Source organism: Pan troglodytes, chromosome 5, assembly GCF_028858775.2.
Source record: "Pan troglodytes isolate AG18354 chromosome 5, NHGRI_mPanTro3-v2.0_pri, whole genome shotgun sequence".
Lineage (NCBI taxonomy): Eukaryota > Metazoa > Chordata > Mammalia > Primates > Hominidae > Pan > Pan troglodytes.
Window position 1 is genome coordinate 42,394,710 of NC_072403.2, and position 21,770 is coordinate 42,416,479.

The 21,770-nt window shown below is 41.2% G+C and overlaps 1 protein-coding gene across 3 annotated transcripts in view; it reads right to left on the bottom strand.

Annotated features, from left to right (window-relative positions):
* The window catches only part of STK38 (serine/threonine kinase 38), a 54,350-nt gene that overhangs the window by 27,188 nt on the left and 5,392 nt on the right, over window positions 1–21,770 (bottom strand). Inside the window, exons 1-5 of one of the 3 annotated variants that reach the window (XM_016955351.4) lie at window positions 21,415–21,626; window positions 19,722–19,857; window positions 4,980–5,031; window positions 3,726–3,848; window positions 1,085–1,168 (exon numbers count right to left, since the gene is read on the bottom strand). In XM_016955351.4, the coding sequence (XP_016810840.2) occupies window positions 1,085–1,168; window positions 3,726–3,848; window positions 4,980–5,031; window positions 19,722–19,852 (390 nt within the window). In that variant the 5' untranslated portion in view covers window positions 19,853–19,857; window positions 21,415–21,626. Of the gene's footprint in view, window positions 1–1,084; window positions 1,169–3,725; window positions 3,849–4,979; window positions 5,032–19,721; window positions 19,858–21,414; window positions 21,627–21,770 lie in introns of those variants that run through there. The other 2 variants (XM_009451151.5, XM_518435.7) reach the window with 2 other exon arrangements.

Consider the following 21,770-nt stretch of genomic DNA (forward strand, 5'->3'; position numbering starts at 1 on the left):
GGCCGGCCTACCATGAATTTTGAAAAAGGTTGGCGTTAGCATAAACTATAGTGTCTCAAGACTTACCGCCCGGGTATTTGATACTCCCAACTGAAATTCCTGGGAGTCTAAAGCTTCTCAGTAACACATGAAAATTTGAGAGAAAATAAAAATTCCAAATTTTGGGGTGGCATTTAAATGAAGACAGGGAAGACCAGTGATTATATCTCCTCTCAAGAGGTAGAAAGGATTGGATGTGGGGCCAATCTCCATCCCCCCTCTTTGGCCCTAAATTAGGAGTTCTCCTTGTCACAGGGTCTCCATGTTCCTATAACATCAAATCTTTTACAGGACATTTGCGGTCATCACCCACTGCAATCTTTTCTTAAGCAACCAGCTACATTAAACTAGATTTATAGAAAGTCTATTCTTGCTTTTTAAAATATACTTTCCAATATTTAAAACCTTATTTATTTTGCATAAGGCACTTTATAAATTGATTTGCAAACCAGGTTTTGGTTTTAGAAAGTATCCTTTATCATTAAAGGAGAATTTGCATTGTTCTGCCATTTGCATTGTATTTTTCAAATTCATTCAGAAATTAGAAGGCTGGTCTTTTTCAGGTACCGATGAGCTACCTAGAAGACTCAACTTTGGTTTAGGTAAACAGAATGAAGCATATAAAGACACATTTTAGATTATAAATTCCAAATTCTAATTCCTAGTCCTTAGTTATGAGATATATATACAATTTCGATTTCTCAGCATTTGGTAAGAAACACACTACCACACCACGTACGACCTCAAAAAAAAAAAGGCTCTCACAATAAGGACATCTTGTGATCAATTGGAAGACACAAGTAAGAGCTGCTTTTGGAACAGATTTTCAATTTTTAAAAGATTGCATATAACCTACAGGCATTATTTGTGATTTTAAATATGAACTGCTTCTTTGTAGGGGGAAAAAGGTAGTATTATATATATAGTCATACATGACAGAGCTAAAGAAAACTGTAATAAAAATATATATTTCAATTAAACAAAAAGAAAAGTTTTAGGAGACAAAAATTAATAAGCTAAAAGCACTGCTACAACTGTGCTTTACCTGCTCTTTTTCAAGCATATCTGCTTTACGGAGTATTTTCATTGCATACACATGTCCCGTATCTTTCTTCTGAACAAGCCGTACCTAAAAAGTTATAAAAGAAATGCCAAGTCAAAAACTCGTACTACCAACCTAATGCTTTCATGTGTTATAGGATGCAATAATTAACTGAAAAAGTATTACAATTTTAACATGAGCAACTAGTAATAACAAAGCAGAAGAAAATGCTTTTCAGTGTTCCAAAATGAATACATTACACACAGTAAAGTCGATGCTGGAAACATCCTCAAATACCTCTACATCTGAACAGCTTTGGTTCCTTAGTTGAACAAGCCAATCTAATTTAAAACCTTCAATTTCAAATTTAAGGACTCGTTACACCTCTGACATATGTCATCCAGTCAGCTCAGAAAATCTAAGTAAATGATTACAATGATGCTTAATTAAAACAAAAGTAGCTGTGCATGGTGGTGTATACCTGTAGTCCCAGCTATTTGGGAGGTTGAGGTAGGAGGATCGCTTGAGCTCAGGAGTTATGAGCTATGGTGCATTATGCTGATCAGGTGTCTGAACTAAGTTCAGCATAATATGGTGACCTCCCAGGAGCAGGGTGGCAGAGGGGGGGCCCACCAGGTTGCCTAAGGAAGGGCAAACAGGCCCAGTTCAGAAATGGAGCAGGTCAAAACTCCCATGCCGATCAGTAGTGAGATGGTGCCTGTAAACAGCCACTGCACTCCAGCCTGGGCAACACAGTGAAACCTTATCACTTAATCATAATAATAATAATAAAGTAAAACTTCATGCTTAGGAAAAATGTCTGGAAAGAAAAACAAAAAATTCAGGCCAGGCGCGGTAGCTCACACCTGTAATCTCAGCACTTTGGAAGGCCGAAGCAGGTGGATCACCTGAGGTCCAGGAGTTCGAGACCAGCCTGGCCAACCTGGTGAAACCCCATCTCTACTAAAAATACAAAAATTAGCTGGGTGTGGTGGCAGGTGCCTGTAATCCCAGTTATTCAGGAGGCTAAGGCAGTAGAATCACTTGAACCCGAGAGGCGGAGGTTGCAGTGAGCCAAGATCAAGCCATTGCACTCCAGCCTGGGCAACAGAGCAAGACTCTGTCTCAAAAAAAAAAAAAAAAAAAGAAGAAGAAGAAGAAAATTCAAAATGCGTAATTAGGGAAATTGTGTTTTATGTAGTTTTCCTTCTCTTTTATGTTTTCCAATGTTTTTAAAGAAAACAGATAATTTTATGAAGAAAATTTACAACCAAAAGAAAAATTTCACTGCAAGTTCCTGCATGTCCTCCCCTCTTCTCCCAAAATAAGTAGGTTTTCTTCTCCCTGAACCTTTCTTCATGTTTTTCCTAAAATGAGTATCACAACCCTTCCCTGCCAAACAGAAAGCTCTTTCAGAGGTGGTACTATACTTTTCCCTCTTTCAAGAAGCCAACAGGAATTCTGAACACTGAGGGATCAATCTATCACCTGTGCCTCTGAATACTATTCACATTTCCCCGGGGTACCAGGTTTTTTGTTTTGTTTTGTTTTGTTTTGTTTTGTTTTGTTTTGTTTTGTTTTTGAGATGGAGTCTTGCTCTGTCACCCAGGCTGGAGTGCAATGGTGCAATCTCGGCTCACTGCAACCTCTGCCTCCTGGGTTCAAGCAATTCTCCTGCCTCAGCCTCCTGAGTAGCTGGGATTACAGGCACGTGCCACCACACCCGGCTAATTTTTCTATTTTTAATAGAGACAAGGTTTCACCATGTTGTCAGGCTGGTCTCGAACTCCTGACCTTGTGATCCGCCCGCCTTGGCCTCCCAAAGTGCTGAGATTACAGGAGTGAGCCAGTGCGCCTGGCCCCGGGGTACCAGGTTTTAATAATATACTGCTCCTTTTATACTTGCAATTATTGCGTCAGTAGGTCATCCAGTTTGGGCATTTTTCATTAATAGGAATGACCTTGCATGGGCTCTTTCAAGCTCTCCCCAACAGATTGCTCTTGTGCCCAAGCAGGATCATTTCCAAGAATTGCGGGGACAAAGTCGCAAATGCTTTCAACTCTCCACCACTACCTATATAACTCCTTGCTGTAAATCCTCCCTCCTAGGGTCATCTTTTTAGAGCTGTATCAATCTGGTGGGGAGAAATAAAGGGTGGAGATACACTATTAGTTTCCTTCTCGAGAGGCAGTGCAGTACTGGGAAAAGCAAGCTCTTTGAGTTCAGGAAGTAGAGCCCAACTTTTGGTCCCAGTACTCAATGGCTGTGTGATAACAAGAGACATTATATATACCTTTAGAGTCTTAATTTCACCATCTATAAAATGGGTTACTGTCCTGATTATGGGAAAAAAGCAGCCTGTAAATAATAAATGTTGATTTCCTTCTACCTTTCAACTCTCCCCCTAAGTCAATATTTAAACACCAACACCATCTCTGGCAAAACAGAGAACAGAGATCTGGGACTGTGGAGAGAAGAAAAAGAGAAAGCAGACAGACAAAGCAATTAGGATGTGGGGCTGGCATGCCTGACTCATTTAATTCCATATATTTCAGTTATATCAACAATCATGACTTAATGGTATGTTAGAAGCTTTGAAGTTTTGCAATATTTTTCTACTTGACAAGTAGCTGTGATTTTTACCTCACCAAATGCTCCTCTGCCTATTACTTTTAAGGACTCAAAATCTTCCAATCCAAGTCTTGTTCTCTTCAAACGAAGAAACTCTGTTTCCTTCCGAGCATGTGCTGATCTCCGGAGTCGTTTCTAATATTTAAATAAGAAAGGGAGGAGAGGGGAAGGAACTGAAATTCTGAAACTCTGTAACAAGTCATGTTTGTGACTTACCCAGCTAGAAAACAGGTCCAAGTGGACTAAGGATAATCTTTTCACATATGAAAGCACCCCAGAAGGATCCTTAAGAGGTCACTTCTCCCTTTCCTGGCATTTAGACACAACATCCAAGCCACACTGAACCGATGGGTGCCTCCTCTGGGAACTCTGACTAACCTACTTCAGCAATCCACTATCCTAACATTTTTGGTGAAGGGAGGGATAAATAATCAACAATATTTTCCTTTATCCTGTTTAATATAAATTAAAAATGTGTTCTTATCTTTCCCTCTGGGTTAGTTAAACACTGTATACTCTAACTTTCTGTTATTTCTACAAGTATTGGGTATTTTTCACCAACGTCCTGGGTTCTGCAAGCCAGTCCTATTTTTGAAGGCATTTCCACTACCATTTCAGTTCCTTGCACAGTCCCTTGTTAACTATATTTTCTCCTACTGTATCTGTGGGCACTGGGTGGAAGGGCTGATTTGAGATGGATATTTTGCCTTAATAAAGATTTCAGGAACATGACACACCGGGGCCCGTCGGGGCATGGGGGGAAAGGGAGGGAGAGCATTAGGACAAATACCTCATGCATGCGGAGCTTAAAACCTAGATGACAGGTTGATAGGTGCAGCAAACCACTATGGCACATATATACCTATGTAATAAACCTGCATGTTCAGCACACGTATGTATCCCAGGAAAAGTAAAATAAATAAATATTTCAAAAATTTGCCCCACTCCTACGGAGACTTTTCAGTGAATTCTATAAAAATGCTACAACTTGCTCTTTTAAATTTTAATTTGATTTCATCCCTTCTTTCTCTTGGAATTCTAAATCTAGTTTACTATAACTGCATCTAGAGAAGGCTTCCTCTCCTAGGTACTTAATAATTAATCTGTCCCTCTGAATTAACACCCAAATCCGGAAGCACACTACCCCTCAAGTTCCTCTGTTACTGAGCCAAAACACTTCTCATGTGTACCAAGGCTAACAACTCGCTGGACAAGATACAACCTGCCATGCTGGGTTTTAAGGAAGACATTGCCAATATTAATTACCTCCTCATCTTTTAGGCCTTCTTCTTCCATCACCTTTTCTAACTTCTTTTGTCTAAAACAAACAAAAACAAAAGACATGAAATCACATCTGAATAACTTTCTGAAAATTCTGTAACTTAATACTGTAATAGATTTTTAAAAATGACACAAACAGGTAAATATCAAAATGTCTCATTAAAACAAAAAAAATTAAGTTACTAAGACAAGTAAAAAGATTTCCATCCTTTGTTAGGCCTACTTTTTTTTGGCGGGGGGAGGGGGGGCAGGTTGCGAGGAGAGGAGACAGAGTTTTGTTCTGTCACCCAGGCTAGAATGCAGTGGCGCAATCTCAGCTCACTGAAATCTCCACCTCACAGGCTCAAGCAATCCCACCTCAGCCTCCCAAGTAGCTAGGACTACAGGCGCGTGCCACCATACCTGGCTAATTTTTAAATTTTTTGTAGAAATGAGGTCTCATTATATTGCCCAGGCTGGTCTCAAACTCCAGCCTGACCTTCCAAAGTGTTGCGATTACAGGTGTGAGCCACCATGCCCCGCCCTTAGGTCTACATTTTTTAAAAGACTGTCTAAGATGTTAATGCAACAAAGACTCTTGTTTCAAAAAAATGTCCTCTCTTGGTTTTGGGTGTTTTTTTTTTTTTTTTTTTTTCAGTTATTTCCTCCTTACCAAACCACAAAACAGCTGGTATTTGATAAACTCTTATATCATGCTGTTTCTTTCCCTCTCTCTGACTGAAGTCTACTTCCTTTATTTCTGCATCTTCCTCCTCTTCCCTGCCATGAGGAAAGGGTAACAAACAACAAAGTTAAAAGCAGAATTTGGAAATTTAAGAGGAAAAAGTGATCAAAAAGGTGACTGGCACCACTATCAAAACTCCATATATCAGGCTGGGTGTGGTAGCTCACGCCTGTGATCCCAGCACTTTGGGAGGTGAGGCAGATGGGTCACTTGAGGTCAGGAGTCCAAGACCAGCCTGGCCAACATGGTGAAACCCCATCTCTACTAAAAATATAAAAATTAGGCCAGGTGCAGTGGCTCATGCCTGTAACCCCAACACTTTGGGAGGCCGAGGCGGGTGGATCACTTGATGTCAGGAGTTCGAGACTAGACTGGCCAACATGGTGAAACCTGGTCTGTACTAAAAATGCAAAAATTACCCAGGCATGGTGGCATACCCTGTAATCCCAGCTACTTGGGAGACTGAGACAGGAGAATCACTTGAACCCAGGAGGTGGAGGCTGCAGTGAGCAGAGATCACACCACTGCACTCCAGCCTGGGTGACAGAGTGAGACCCTGTCTCAAAAAAAACAAAAAGGCCGGGCGTGGTGGCTCACGCCTGTAATCCCAGCACTTTGGGAGGCTGAGGAGGGTGGATCATAAATTCAGGAGTTCGAGACCAGCCTGGCCAACATGGTAAAACCCCATCTCTACTAAAAATACAAAAATCAGCTAGGCGTGGTGGCGAGCGCCTGTAGTCCCAGCTACTCAGGAGGCTGAAGCAGAAGAATTGCCTGAACCTGGGAGGCAGAGGTTGCAGTGAGTCAAGATCACGCCACTGCATGCCAGCCTGGGTGACAGAGCAAGACTCCGTCTCAAAAAAAATATATATATATACACATATATATGTATATGTATATGTATATATACATATATACATATGTATATATATGTATACATGTATACGTGTATACATATATACATATGTATATAAGTATATATACACATATATATACACACACATATGTAATATATGTATATATATTAGTATACACACACACATATATGTATATAAAAATTAGCTGGGCATAGTGACAGGTGCCTGTAATCCCAGTTACTTGGGAGGGGCTGAGGCACAAGAATCACTTGAACCTGGGAAGCAGAGGTTGCAGTGAGGTGAGAGCACACCAGTGCACTCCAGCTCAGATGTCGGAGTGAGACTGCCTCAAAGAAAAAAAAAACCTTCAGACATCAAACTTTTGGAATACTGAACTTTAGAAAGTACATGCAGTAATGTTTTTGATCTATAGTCTCATAAAACTAAAAGAAGCAAGTAAAACTTCCTTACAACCAATTCCACAGAACCTTCATTTATTCAGCACAATAAATGAAAGCACGTGGGCTAGAATCTCTCCTCCACCACTCATCAGCATTCCAGATAAACAGGCAATACGTACAAACAGAGCAAAGAAGGATAAGACTACAGTATGCTGGCCAGGTGCGGTGGCTCACGCCTGTAATCCCAGCACTTTGAGAGGCTGAGGCAGGCAGATCACGAGGTCAGGAGATCGAGACCATCCTGGCTAACACGGAGAAACCCCATCTCTACTAAAAATACAAAAAAAAAAGAAAAATATTAGCCAGGTGTAGTGGCCGGCGCCTGTAGTCCCAGCTACTCGGGAGGCTGAGGCAGGAGAATGTTGTGAACCCAGGAGGCGGAGCTTGCAGTGAGCCGAGATCGCACCACTGCACTCTAGCCTCGGTAACAGAGCGAGACTCCATCTCAAAAAAAAAAAAAAAGAGTGTACAGTATGCTGCAGAAATAGCATGTAGTCCATTGTGGCTGACGCACACAGCACTTCAAATGCCACAACAAGAAGGTTGGATCTCATTCTGTAGACAACTGAGTGCTAAAAGAGGCTTGTGTGCAAAGGAGTGATGTGATAAGATTTCTATTTTAGAATGGTAACCAGCAGTAATGAGGATCTGATGGACTGGCAGGGAAAGCAACTGAGAAAGAGGCTAGTTGAGAGTTATTGTAATGATTCAGATGTACAGTAAAGATCTGGAACTAGGGCAGGAAAACTAGAATGAAGTGAATAGAGCTATTGCAAATATGACCAACTGGCAATAGGAGTCAAGAGAAAAACCTTAGAATTTCCTGTCTAGAGGGATATGATGCCACTAATCAAGACAGGAAACAGAGAGAGGAACACGAACAGTTCTCCCAGTTCCCAGAATATTTTGGGATACATGTGCATCTATGCGTGCACATGTATTGGAGAGAAAAGGCTGTACTCTTAGTAGTTTCGGGAGTGTAAATTAATTCCATTGCAAGTGATTAGGTAGTTGAAGCAGAGAAGAACAAGAAAAGTCAAAGCATAACATGCTAGGCAAAAGCTCTAAGAACACAGCTGTGGTCAGCTCTTTTTGTGCCTTGAGTACTAAACACCATCATATGTCCTGACTATACGTTTTTGAATGACTACATCAGAATGGGCTACCAGTCCAATGCACTATCCACTGTGTCACAAAACTGGCTCCTTCTAATTATATTTTAAACCTAAATACAAACTAAGAGGTTTTCCACAGGTTTACTGAAGTGTAATTAAATTGGTTGCAGAATACCTGCCTGAGAGTGAAGTTAACTCCTTGAACACAATCAGATTATTTCATTAGAGAAAGTATCCAGAAAAAAAAAAGCCTATCCATGATAACAATTAGGACCAGGTCCACAAAGACCTTGAGGACACCAAAAACAGCAAGGACAGCCTGAAATGAGACTTAAAAATGACATCCTCTGTGAGATGATATCAAAGGAATTACTGTTAACTTGGTTAGATTCATGGTGGCATTTGCATTATGCAAGAAAATGGCCATATTTTTGGAAATGCATACTTGACAGTATGTAGGAATAAAATGACAGATGTTTGGAATTTACCTTAAAACACAATAGCAAGAAAAAACAAAATGGGATGGATGAAGAAAATGTACCAAAGCCCTAAAATTATTAAATCTGAGGGATGAATATATTGAAACGGGGTCACTATATTATTCCACCTATGTTTAAAATTGTTCATAATGAAAAAGAATAGCAGGACTCTCCACACAGGCATGTTCTCTGGTAGCAGTGCCAGGTTAACTAACACTCCAGCCTTTGGTGGAGCCACTCTTCCCTTCAATTCCAATGTTCAAAACCAGAACCCTGGGAGAGAGACGAAGCCACTTTCACACTTAGAGGCCATATCCATCCTCACCCCAGTGATGCCTTCCATGTGTTCCATTTAGTTGCGTGTGTGTTCATTTCTTATATGAGAGAGTGGTAAGTCCTTCTGAAGGCAGGGACTATATCTGAATTCCCTATGTCCACTAAGAATAGTGCTTTGTACACAGCTACTTTCTAAATGTATGCTGCTAAATTTTAAAAAGTCAGAATGTATAGCAATGTGCAGACACATTCATGACTACTACTTACAATTAGCCCCCTTTTCTAATCTAATTTAGGGTCCCCTCTTGGCATAGCCTGATTTGGAGGTAGCAGGGATGAGAGAATAGGGCTATTCCACCCTAATTGAAAACAGATAGTATTTTGGTGAGACACTGAAAACCAGGAAAAATAGTGTATTTAACAGAAATAGGGCCAGGCATGGTGGCTCACACCCGTAATCCCAGCACTTTTGGAGGCTGAGGCTCGCACACCGCCTGAGGCCAGGAGTTGGAGACCAGCCTGGCCAACATGGTGAAACCCCATCTCTACTAAAAATACAAAAATTAGCCGGGCGTGGTGGCACGTGCCTGTAATCCCAGCTACTCAGGAGGCTGAGGCAGGAAAATCTCTGGAACCTGGGAGGCAGAGGTTGCAGTGAGCTGAGATCGTGCCACTGCACTCCAGCCTGGGTGACAGAGCGAGATTCTGTCAGAAAGAAAAGAGAAGAGGAGCGACAGAGCGAGATTCTGTCAGGAAGAGAAGAGGGGAGGGGAGGGGGAGGGGAAAGGGCTGTGATTACATCTCCATGATTAAAATTCAGAAAATGTCTAATAAATACTTTTTTTTTTGAGACAAGAGTCTTACTCTGTCACCCAGGCTGAAGTGCAGTGGTACTATCTCGGCTCACTGCAACCTCTGCCTCCCGGGTACAAGTGATTCTTCTGCCTCAGCCTCCCGGATAGCTGGGATTACAGGTGCCCACCACCACGCCCAGCTAATTTTTGTATTTTTAGGAGAGATGGGGTTTCACCATGTTGGCCAGTCTGGTCTCGAATTCCTGACCTCAAGTGATCCACCCACCTTGGCCTCTCAAAAAGTACAGGGATTACAGGCGTGAGCCACCACACCCGGCCTTTTTCCTTTTTTTTTTCTTTTCTTTTCTTTTTTTTTTTTTTTGGAGACAAGAGTCTAGCTCTGTTACCCAGGCTGGAGTGCACGGCATGATCTCGGCTCACTGCAACCTCTGCTTCCCGGGTTCAGGTGATTCTTGTGCCTCAACCTCCTGAGTAGCTGGGATTACCAGCATATGCCACCATGTGTGGCTAATTTTTCTACTTTTAGTAGACACGGGGTTTCATCATGTTGCACAGGCTGGTCTTGAGCCCCTGACCTCAAGTGATCCACCCACCTCGGCCTCCCAAAGTGCTGGGATTACATGTGTGAGCCCCTGTACCCAGCCAGAAATACCCTAAAATTAACACTACACAGATTCTTTAAAATCTCAACAAATTACTTCAGTTCTACACTCTGGTTTGATATCTGGTCAGTGAAGAACATCAGGAGGTCTGGACTTACTCATTCTTTTTTTTTTTTTTTGAGACGGAGTCTCGCTCTGTCGCCCAGGCTGGAGTGCAGTGGCGCGATCTCGGCTCACTGCAAGCTCCGCCTCCCGGGTTCACGCCATTCTCCTGCCTCAGCCTCCTGAGTAGCTGGGACTACAGGCGCCCGCTACCACGCCCGGCTAATTTTTTGTATTTTTAGTAGAGACGGGGTTTCACCGTGTTAGCCAGGATGGTCTCGATCTCCTGACCTCGTGATCCGCCCGCCTCGGCCTCCCAAAGTGCTGGGATTACAGGCGTGAGCCACCGCGCCCGGCCACTTACTCATTCTTGAGGCTTAAATAAAACTGACACTGGATCACTAATAATAATCACGTATTTCTACTTAGTATTAGATAAGACCAAATGAGGAATTTCTCCAGTTAAGAAAACATAGATGAGAAAATCTAAGAGGAGTTGCAGAACATAGAAATTCTCAGTAAAATGTATGAAAGACTTTGTTTGATTTGGGAAGAAAAAAGCTTATAATTATTACCTATTAAATTAGGTGTTTATGGTTTTAATTAATCCACCTAACTAGTATTCATGAAGAAAAGAAACAACTGAAAATGTTTTGTAAAAGGAAATGCCGGTTTCTTCAGATTTGATTTCAAACTGCTATGAATTATCTAAAACGTTGTTTTTTAATGAAAAAGTAGACAACTGTCAATACCTACTAGGTACCTAGGATCACATACAGAGGGAATACAAAGAGAGCTGCTGCTCCTAGAGAAGGTCACAACCAAGGCTGCCATTGAAGGCAAAACACAGACTGAAGGAATAGAGCAGATGCACTTGCCCTATTGAGTGCTTATGATCTAACAGTGGTATTAACAGGAGACCATCAGGTGGCATTCTGCAGCACTGTGTGATGGACACTAGATTCAGGGGGTTTAATTATTTTTAAACCAATCTGTAGAGGCTACTATATTGTTTCTATGAAACTGCTCAAAATTATCATATTTTATGTTTATACAGGAAACAATTCCCAAATGAAGTTTATTCTTTCTTCTATCTCTGGGCTTTGGACACGTATGGCCTTGCAGTAAGCCCTTTGTTTCAACTATAAACTAGTGTTCTTTATGATGGAACAAGGAAAGAGTTGCATAGCAATGCTAGGAATAACAGATATTTTAAAGGTACCTAGACAAGACACAAAATAAAAAAAATGAAAATTTGTATTACAACTTGGTCTCAAAATTTACTAGCCCAGTACTTATTATTTCAAACCTCCATCATATATTATCTCTTCATTATCAATTGTCTCATATCATCAAAACTGTTTATTTATCAAGGTCCTGCAATGTGTCCCTCCAGAACATCAAAAAGGTTGCAAACTCAGGCCAGGCAATCGTGGCTCATGCTTGTAATCCCAACACTCTGGGAGGCTAAGGATGGCTTGAGCCCAGGAGTTTGAGGCGGCAGTGAGCGAGCCATGATCACATCACTGCACTCCAGCCTGGGTGACACAGTGAGACCTTGTCTGCAAAAAAAAAAAAAAAAAAAGGCTTTAAACCTTGTTTCTCACTTAGTTTACTTCTGAGGTAACTCTTGTCAATCACTTTTTTAAAAATTTTCTAGGAACAATAAAGCCTGAAAGTCTTATTGAGCTGTATCAGTAAATCCAAAACCTACTAGCAGCTCATACAAAAAAGAGGGTACTAGCCGGGTGTGATGGCTCACACCTGTAATCCCAGCACTTTGGGAGGCCAAGGCGGGTGGATCACTTGAGGTCAGGAACTCAAGACCAGCCTGGCCAACATGGTGAAACCCCATCTATACTAAAAATACAAAAATTAGGCCAAGCACAGTGGCTCACACACTCTGGGAAGCTGAGGTGGGCAGATCACCTCAGGTCAGGAATTCAAGACCAGACTGGCCAACATGGTGAAACCCCGCTTCTACTAAAAATACAAAAATTAGCCAGGCATGGTAGTCCATGTCTGCAATCTCAGCTACATGGGAGGCTGAGGCAGGAGAATCACTTGAACCCGGGAGGCAGCAACTGCAGTGAGCCGAGATTACGCCATTGCACTCTAGCCTGGGCAAAAGAGCAAAACTCCGTCTCAAAAACAAAATGAAAATACAAAAATTAGCCAGACATGGTGGCGTGCTCCTGTAATCCCAGCTACTCGGGAGGCTGAGGCAGGAGAATTGCTTGAACCCAGGAGGTTGCAGTGAGCCAAGATGGCGCCACTGCCCTCCAGCCTGTGCAACAGAGTGAGACTCCATCTCACAAAAAAAAAAAAAAAAAAAGGGGGTACACAACAAAAAAAGATCTACAAGGATATATTAATTCTGAAAGGCTGAAAGTACTAGTGCATTGTTGTTTTTCTTAAAGAGATGGCGTCTTGTTCAGTTGCCCAAGCTGGAGTGCAGTGGCACAATCATAGCTCACTGCAGCCTCAAACTCCTGAGCTCAAGAGATCCTCCCACCTCAGCCTTCTGAGTAGTTAGAACTACAGGTGCACACCACCACACGTGGCTTACTGTTCTTTAATGAAAAATAATGGCAATTTGATAAACAACCAAAAACAAACATTCTAACCCTCTTAAATATCTAACATTCTCTTCTGTCTTTTGATTAATTTGGTCTTTCAAAAAAAGCAAAACCACCAATGCTGTATTTTTAAAATTTTATTTTTATATAACCCTCACTGCTTCTGGAACCACTGAAACTTTTAGAAGGCTTTTCTATCTTAAGAATCCAAAGAATGCAAAGCACTGCTGTCTGCTCATTTTGGGGTATAATCTTAGTGTTAATCACAATGTATCATTTATTAATAATGTAAACAAAACCATACATCATCTTGTTCCTGCAGAATGTGATACATACCAACAATAAACCATAGCTAGGGCAGAACCAGTAGGATAAAACCCAGAGGACTACTACTAAACAAGTGGCTAAATCAAAACTCATAACCATTTGCTTTATAATTACAACCCCAGTAGCTATGATTTCAAGAAGTGACTGTATTTGAAATAACTGTCTCCACAGGTTTCACCTGCCTAAAGATATTCTGAACAGATTTACGTTTGAATTCCCCATGATCCTAACACGGGACACTGTGCAGACACTTGTTTACTCCAGTGAACAGCAGCTAGCCACCACCAAGCATAAAACATTTGACTATTCCACATACAGAACTGCATATTTAAGGTCAAATTATATATCCCATGTAAATTATCACTTACACCCTCATGAAGAACAGGATTGCAAAGATCCTTATCAAAATATTAGCATATCAACCCAGCAACATAAAGGAGATAATACAATGTCATCAAGAGGGTTTTACCCCTGAAACGTAAAGTTAGTCTAACATTCAAAAATCAGTCCATGTAACTCACCATATTAAAAGAATAAAGAAGAAAAACAATATGACCATTATGGAGATGATGAAAAAGCATTTGAGAAAAATCCAACAACCACAAAAAAAAATCAAAACAAATGACAAAAATAAAAAATAATAATAAAAAGAAAAAATTCAACACCTACTCATGATAAAAATTCTTAGCTCCTCAGCCAAATTGGAACATAGGCTGAGCACAGTGGCTCACCAAAACTTTGTGAGGCTGAAGCAGGAGGACTGCCTGAGGCCAAGAGTTCAAGATAAGCCTAGTCAACATAGTGATATCCTGTCTCTACAAAAAGGTAAAAAAAAAATTAGCCAGGTGTGGTGGCACATACCTATATTCCCAGCTACTCGGAAGGCTGAGGTGGGAAAATCACTCGAGCCCAGGAGGTCAAGGCTGCAGTGAGCCATGATTGTGCCACCTCACTCCAACCTGGGTTAAAGCAAGACCCTGTCTCTAAAAAAAACAATAAAAAAAAATTTTAACCCAAATTAGAACATAAGGAAACTGCCTCAACCTATAAAGGGCATCTTTAGTAAAACAGTGAGCACGTTTGCTCTTAAATCAAGAAGAAAACAAAGATATCCACTCCCACTACTTCTATTCAACATTTTACTGGAATTCCCAGCTAGTGCACTAAGGCAAGGAAAAAAAAAAAAAAGGTGAATAGATTGAAAAGGAAGTAAAACTGTCTCTACCTGAATATCACAAGATTGTTTACATAGAAAATCCTAAATATGCAAATTAAAAAAAAATCTAGACTAATTAGAAAGTTACAGAATACAAGATCAATATACAAAATTCAGTTATATGTCTATATATTAGCAGCAAACAACTGGACAGTGAAATTCTAAATAGCATCCAGAAAACCCCCAAATATTAGAAATAGATTAACAAGACATGTAAGATGCACACACTAAAAATTATGAAAACACTGTTGAGAAAAACTAAAGAAGACCTTAAAAATGGAGACATGGGCCAGGTGCAGTAGCTCATGCCTGTAATCCCAGCACTTTGGGAGGAGGCGGGTGGATCACCTGAGGTCAGGAGTTCGAGACCAGCCTGCCCAACATGGTGAAACCCCGTCTCTATTAAAAATACAAAAAATTAGCCAGGGTGGTGGCAGGTGCCTGTAGTCCCAGCTACTTAGGAGGCTGGAGCAGGAGAATTGCTTGAACATGGGAGGCGGAGGTTGTAGTGACCCGAGATCACACCGTTGCACTCCAGCCTGGGCAGCAATAGCAAAACTCCGTCTCAAACACACAAACAAACAAGCAAACAAACAAACAAGAAAAACAGAGATCTGCAATGTCCATGTAACAGAAGACTCAATATTGTTAAGATGTCGATTCTCCACAAACTGATCTACAGAGTCATATAATTCCAATAGTAATTCCAGGCTGGGTGCAGTGGCTCATACCTATAATCCCAAAACTTTGGGAGGCCAAGGCGGGTGGATCATGAAGTCAGGAGATCGAGACCATCCTGGCCAACATGGTGAAACCCCATCTCTACTAAAAATACAGGAATTAGCTGGGTGTGGTGGCGTGTGCCTGTAGTCCCAGCTGTTAGGGAGGCTGAGACAGGAGAATAGCTTGAACCCAGGAGGCAGAGGTTGCAGAGAGCCAAGATCACGCCACTGCACCCCAGCCTGGCAGCAGAGCAAGACTCCGTCTCAAAAAAAAAAAAAAAAAAGCAACATAATTCCATTGGGCTTTTCCGTAGAAATTAATAACTTGACTCTAAAATTTATAATAAAATGCAAAGAACACAGAATACTCAAAGCAATCTTAAAATAAAATGACCAAAGCTGGAGGACTTACACATTACCTGACTTCAAAACTTACTACAAAGCTACAGTAATCAAAACAGGGTGAGACTGGCTAAGGACAGACAAGGAAATCAATGGGACAGAAAAAGAATGCCCAGAAATGAATTCACACCTATATGTCACTTGATTTTCAAGAAAAGTGCCAAAGCAATCTCATGGGGGAAGATCTTTTCCACAAATGTTGCTAAAATAACTGATATCCAAAAGGATAAAAATCAATCTGAACTCCCCACCTCATATCATACACATCTATTAATTCAATATGGATCACAGAACTAAATGTAAAAACTAAATCTAAAAAACTTCCAAAATGGAACATAGGAGAAAATCCTTATGACTTGGGGATAAATAAAGGTTTCTGGCCAGGCACCGTAGCTAACATAAGTCCAGCACTCTGGGAGGCTGAGGTGGGAGGACTACTTGAGGACAGGAGTTCAAGACCAGCCTGGTCAACATAGCAAGACCTTGACTCTAAAAAAACAAAAAAATTTTTTTTAATTTTAATTTTAATTTTATTTTTTTTGAGACTGAGTTTCACTCTCGTTGCCCAGGCTGGAGTTCAGTGGTGTGATCTCAGCTCACCGCAAACTCCACCTCCTGGGTTCAAGCGATTCTCCTGCCTCAGCCTCCTGAGTAGCTGAGATTACAGGCATGCGCCACCACCACGCCCAGCTAATTCTGTATTTTTAGTAGAGACAGGGTTTCTCCATGTTGGTCGGGCTGGTCTCGAACTCCTGACCTCAGGTGATCCGCCCACCTCGGCCTCCCAAAGTGCTGGGATTACAGGTGTGAGCCACCGCACCTGGCCCAAATTAATTTTTTTTTTTAAAGAAGAAAGGTTTTTTAGAAAGGTCACAGAATACAATAACCATTAAAAAAATGCCAAATTTTATTTCATCAATATTTAAAACCTCTGCTTGCCTAAAGATTTTGTTAACAAGATGAGCAAGAAAGCCACAGACTGGGAGAGATTACTTACGAAACATACACATGACAAAGGTCTGATATGTAGGACAAACAAAGAACTCCTGCAACTCAATAATAAAGACAACTCCATTTTTTTAAATGCTCGAAAAATCTGAACAAACATTTCACAAAGGAAGATGCACAAATGGCCAAAAAGCACATAAAAATGTTCAACATCATTAGTCATCAGGGAAATGCAAAATAAAAATCACAGTGAGAGATCACTAAATATCCACCAAAATAACTAAAACACTGACAACGCAAATGTTAGCAAAAATGTAAAGTAACTGGAACTCTCATATATTAATAATATTTTGGAAAAAGGTCTAGCAGTTTCTTATAAAACTAAACATATAGCTATGTACATGATTCAGCAATTCCACTGAATCTCTCTAGATGTTTATCTGAGAACTGAAAACAAATGTTCACAAGATTGGTACAAAAATGTTCATAGAAGTTTATTCAAAATAGCCAAAAACTGAAAAGAACCCAGGTGTTTATCAATAGGAGAATGGACAAACAAACTAAGATATAGTCAGAAGACAGAATAGTACCAACAATAAAAAGGAACAAATTATTGATGCATATAGCAACACAGAGGAACCTCAAAAATATGCTGGCCAGGTGTGGTGGCTCACACCTGTAATCCTAGCACTTTGGGAGGCTAAGGTGGGAGGATCACTTGAACCCCAGAGTTCGAGACCAGCCTGGACAACAAGGTGAGACCCTGTCTCTACAGAAAATTTTAAAACTTAGCCAAGCATGGTGGCATGCACCTGTAGTCCCAGCTACTTGGGAGGCTGAGGCAGGAGGATCGCTTGAGCCTGGGAGGTCAAGGATGCAGTAAGCTATGATCATGCCACTGCACACCAGCCTGGGCAACAAAACAACACCCCGTCTCGACAAAAAAAAAAAATATGCTAAATGAAAGATGCCTTGCTCAAATGAGTACATACTACATGTTTCCATTTATGTGTTCCACTTGTATGAAATAGGCAAAACTATGATAGAAACAAAATCACAGCCAGGCACGGTGGCTCACGCCTGTAATCCCAGCACTTCAAGAGGCTGTGGCAGGTGGATCGCGGGGTCAGGAGATTGAGACCATCCTGGCTAACACAGTGAAACCCCGTCTCTACTAAAAATACAAAAACAAAATTAGCCGGGCGTGGTGGCAAGCGCCTGTAGTCCCAGCTACTCGGGAGGCTAAGGTGGGAGAATGGCGTGAACCTGGGAGGCGGAGCTTACAGTGAGCCGAGATCACGCCACTGCACTCCAGCCTGGGCAATAGAGTGAGACTCCGTCTCAAAAAAAGAAAAAAAGAAAAAAAAATCACAACAGTGGTTGTCTTTGTCTAAGGTTGAAGAACCAAGAGGCATGAAAACTTTTTCTGGGAGACGTAATGTTCTGTTTTGATAAAGGTTTAAGTTATACAAGTGTATGCAATTGTCAAAACTCATAAAATGGTACCCTTCAACTTGTGCATTCCATTGTATATAAATTTTACACCCTTCGCCAAAAAGTATAAATACTGAACTCTAGTTAATGTTATATAAGCAGAAATATTCAGAAGTATACTGATGTCTACAACATACCTTGAAGTGAGGCAAAAAATTAAGATGGATTGGCCGGGCACAGTGGCTCACGCCTATAACCCCAGCACTTTGGGAGGCCAAGAGGTCAAGAGATCAAGACCATCCTGGCCAACACGGTGAAACCCTGTCTCTACTAAAAATACAAAAATTAGCTGGGCGTGGTGGCGCATGCCTGTAATCCCAGCTACTCGGGAGGCTGAGGCAGGAGAATCACTTGAACCCAGGAGGCAGATGATGCAGTGAGCCGAGACCACGCCACTACACTCCAGCCTGGGTGACAGAACAACACTCTGTCTCAAAAAAAAAAAAAGGAAATTAAGATGGATTAATGACAGATACAAGAATGGATAGATGGATATGCAGTTAAACAAATATAATAAATAACCATTATAGACTCTAGATGATATATATGTATATATTCACTGTTTATTACAAGTTTTCTGTACTTCTGAATACTTTCATAGTAAAATATTGGGACAAATTTTTTTTTAATTATGAGTTACAGCCAAGCACAGTGGCTCATGCCTGTCATCCCAGCACTATGGGAGGCCGAGGCAGGTGGAATGCCTGAGGTCAGGAGTTCAAGACCAGCCTGGCCAACATGGTGAAACCCCGTCTCTGCTAAAAATACAAATATCAGCCAGGCGTGGTGGCTCACACTTGTAGTCCCAGCTACTAAGGAGGCTGAGGCACGAGAACCACTTGAACCCAGGAGGCAGAGGCTGCAGTGAGCTGAGATCATGCCATTGCACTCCAGCCTGGGCAACAGAGTGAGATTCGATCTCAAAAAAAAAAAAAACCAATAAATAAATTATGAGTTACCAAGGACAGTATACACCAGATCAGTAATAACAATAGCTGATACTACCACAATTAACTAAGTGACTACTATGTGTGAAACACTATGGTACATACTCACATATGTTATATCTAATCCCCAACACAATCCTGCAAGGCAAGTAGTATTATCCCCATTTTCCTGATGAGGGAACCAATTCACAGAAAGACTAAGGAACTTATTAGAGCTTCATACAGCTATTCAATGAAACTGGCAGGACTCTAAACCCAAGTCTGACTCCAAAAGGGCTGCTATTCCATTATACCACTCTGCCTTAACAATCAACTCCTTGGATTGGGCCTAATTTTTTTTTTTTTTTTTTTTTTTTTAAGATACAGAGTCTCAGTGTTGCTCAGGCTGGCCTCAAATTCCTGGGCTAAAGCAATCCTCCCAACTCAACCTCCCAAGTACCATTTTTTTTCTTGGATTTCAACAGAAGTTTGTGTTATTGACTTGTAGGCATAAGTGGGTTAATGGCAGGGACTTTGAAAAGCCCTTTCACTGTCATTCCATTATGATAGTCTATAATAAGGCTGCTACTATTCTTGTCTCCTTTCAGCATTATAAGTGTTTTACAATACGAGAAAGGAATGCCACAACCATGACACAATTTTTTCAAACAAAATTCTTTACCTCATTTCTCGTTCTTCATGTTGAGCGATAAGGTTGCTATAAAAATTCTCCAGTGTCACTTTGGTCATTGTCACCCTTTCCTTTGTGTGGTTACTCATGGATGAGCAAGGTGTTGAGCCTGTCATTGCCATGGCTGCTAGAAACAAAGAAAAGAAGAGGTGTTAGATTTGGAGTTAGAATCCACCCATTGTGCACTCTCCTACCCTATTGGTAGGAATGTAAATTGGTGCAAGTTTTCTGGAGGACAAACAGGTAATATGTAACAAAAGCCAGAGAAAGAGAATACTTAGTGAAAATAAATATAAATTACTGTCCTATGACCCAGAAATCCCACCCCTAGGTATAAAGACTAAAGAAACCGTCACACAGGCTTCTAAAGTGACATACACAGGATGTTCAGCACAGAGAGGATGTTCATCATGCCTTAATTTGTGTTATGGGAAGTTGGAGGCACTTAAGTAAGAAAATAAAGAGCTGTGGCTGCATAGGAAATACCATGCAACAACCAGAAAACCAGAAGCAACTTTACCTGTACCTGTAAGTCACACAAATATATCTTTTTTTTTTTTTTCTTTTTGAGATGGAGTTTCGCTCTTGTTGCCCAGGCTGGAGTGCAACAGGATGATCTTGGCTCACCGCAACCTCCACCTTCCAGGTTCAATCGATTCTCCCACCTCAGTTTCCCGAGTAGCTGGGATTACAGGCATGCGCCACCACACCTGGCTAATTTTGTATTTTTAGTAGAGACGGGGCCACCTCGGCCTCCCAAAGTGCTGGGATTACAACTGTGAGCCACCGCGCCCGGCCCACACAAATATATCTTTATTTATTTATTTGTTTGTTTTTGAGAAGGAGTCTCGCTCTGTAGCCCAGGCTGGAGTGCAGTGGCGCGATCTCCGCTCATTGCAACCTACACCTCCCAGGTTCACGCCATTCTCCTGCCTCAGCCTCCCAAGCAGCTGGGACTACAGGCGCCCACCAATACACCGGGCTAATTTTTTGTATTTTTAGTAGAGACGGGATTTCACCATGTTAACCAGGATGGTCTCAAAACTCCTGACCTCATGATCCGCCCATCTCAGCCTCCCAAAGTGCTGGGATAACAGGCGTCAGCCACCGTGCCCGGCCCACAAATATATCTTTAAAACATATTAGTGCAAGTGCATATTGCATTTTTAAAAAGAGAACAAGATCACAATACCATATAGGTAAATTAAGAATATATAGTAAACCACACGCCTGTAATCCTGGCTTCCTGGGAGGCCAAGACAGAGGTCTGCTTGAGTCCCCAAGTTTAAGACTAGCCTGGACAACATAGTGAGACCTAAAAAAAAATATACAGTACGCATACAGTACAATTCTTTGCCATCTAAAAATCTACCTTGAAGAAATCAAAGACCCATAAAAATTCATCACAAGGAGGTGCAATGCAGCATTGTAATCACAAAGGGAAATTAGGGATAACTTGAATATACACAATAGAACTAATTCAGTATGAAAAAGCCCTTCAATAAAATAATGTGCAATTAAAATATGTCCAAATAGTTAATGTCAGAGGAAATGTTCCCACTCTAAGTCAACAGAATACATTACAAAGCAGAACGTATATCACGATCTCAATTTTCTTTATGTGTTTACTGTACATGCACATAATTATTAGAAACATATCATCAAAATGTTATTAGTGGCTTACCTGTAGGTAGTGGGAATAGAAAATGTTATTCTTGCTTGTGCTTTTTCCATGTTTTTCTTTTTCTTTTTTTTTTTTTTGAGATGGAGTCTCACTCTGTCGCCCATGTTGGAGTACAATGATTCAATCTCAGCTCACTGGAACCTCTGCCTCCCAGGTTCAAGCGATTCTCGTGTCTCAGCCTCCCAAGTAGTTAAGATGACAGGCGCCAGCCACTGTGCCCAGCTAATTTTTTTTTTTGTATTTTCAGTAGAGACGGGGTTTCACCACACTGGTCAGGCTGGTCTCAAACTCTTGACCTCAAGTGATCCACCCAACTTGGCCTCCCAAAGTGCTGGGATTGCAGGCATGAGCCACTG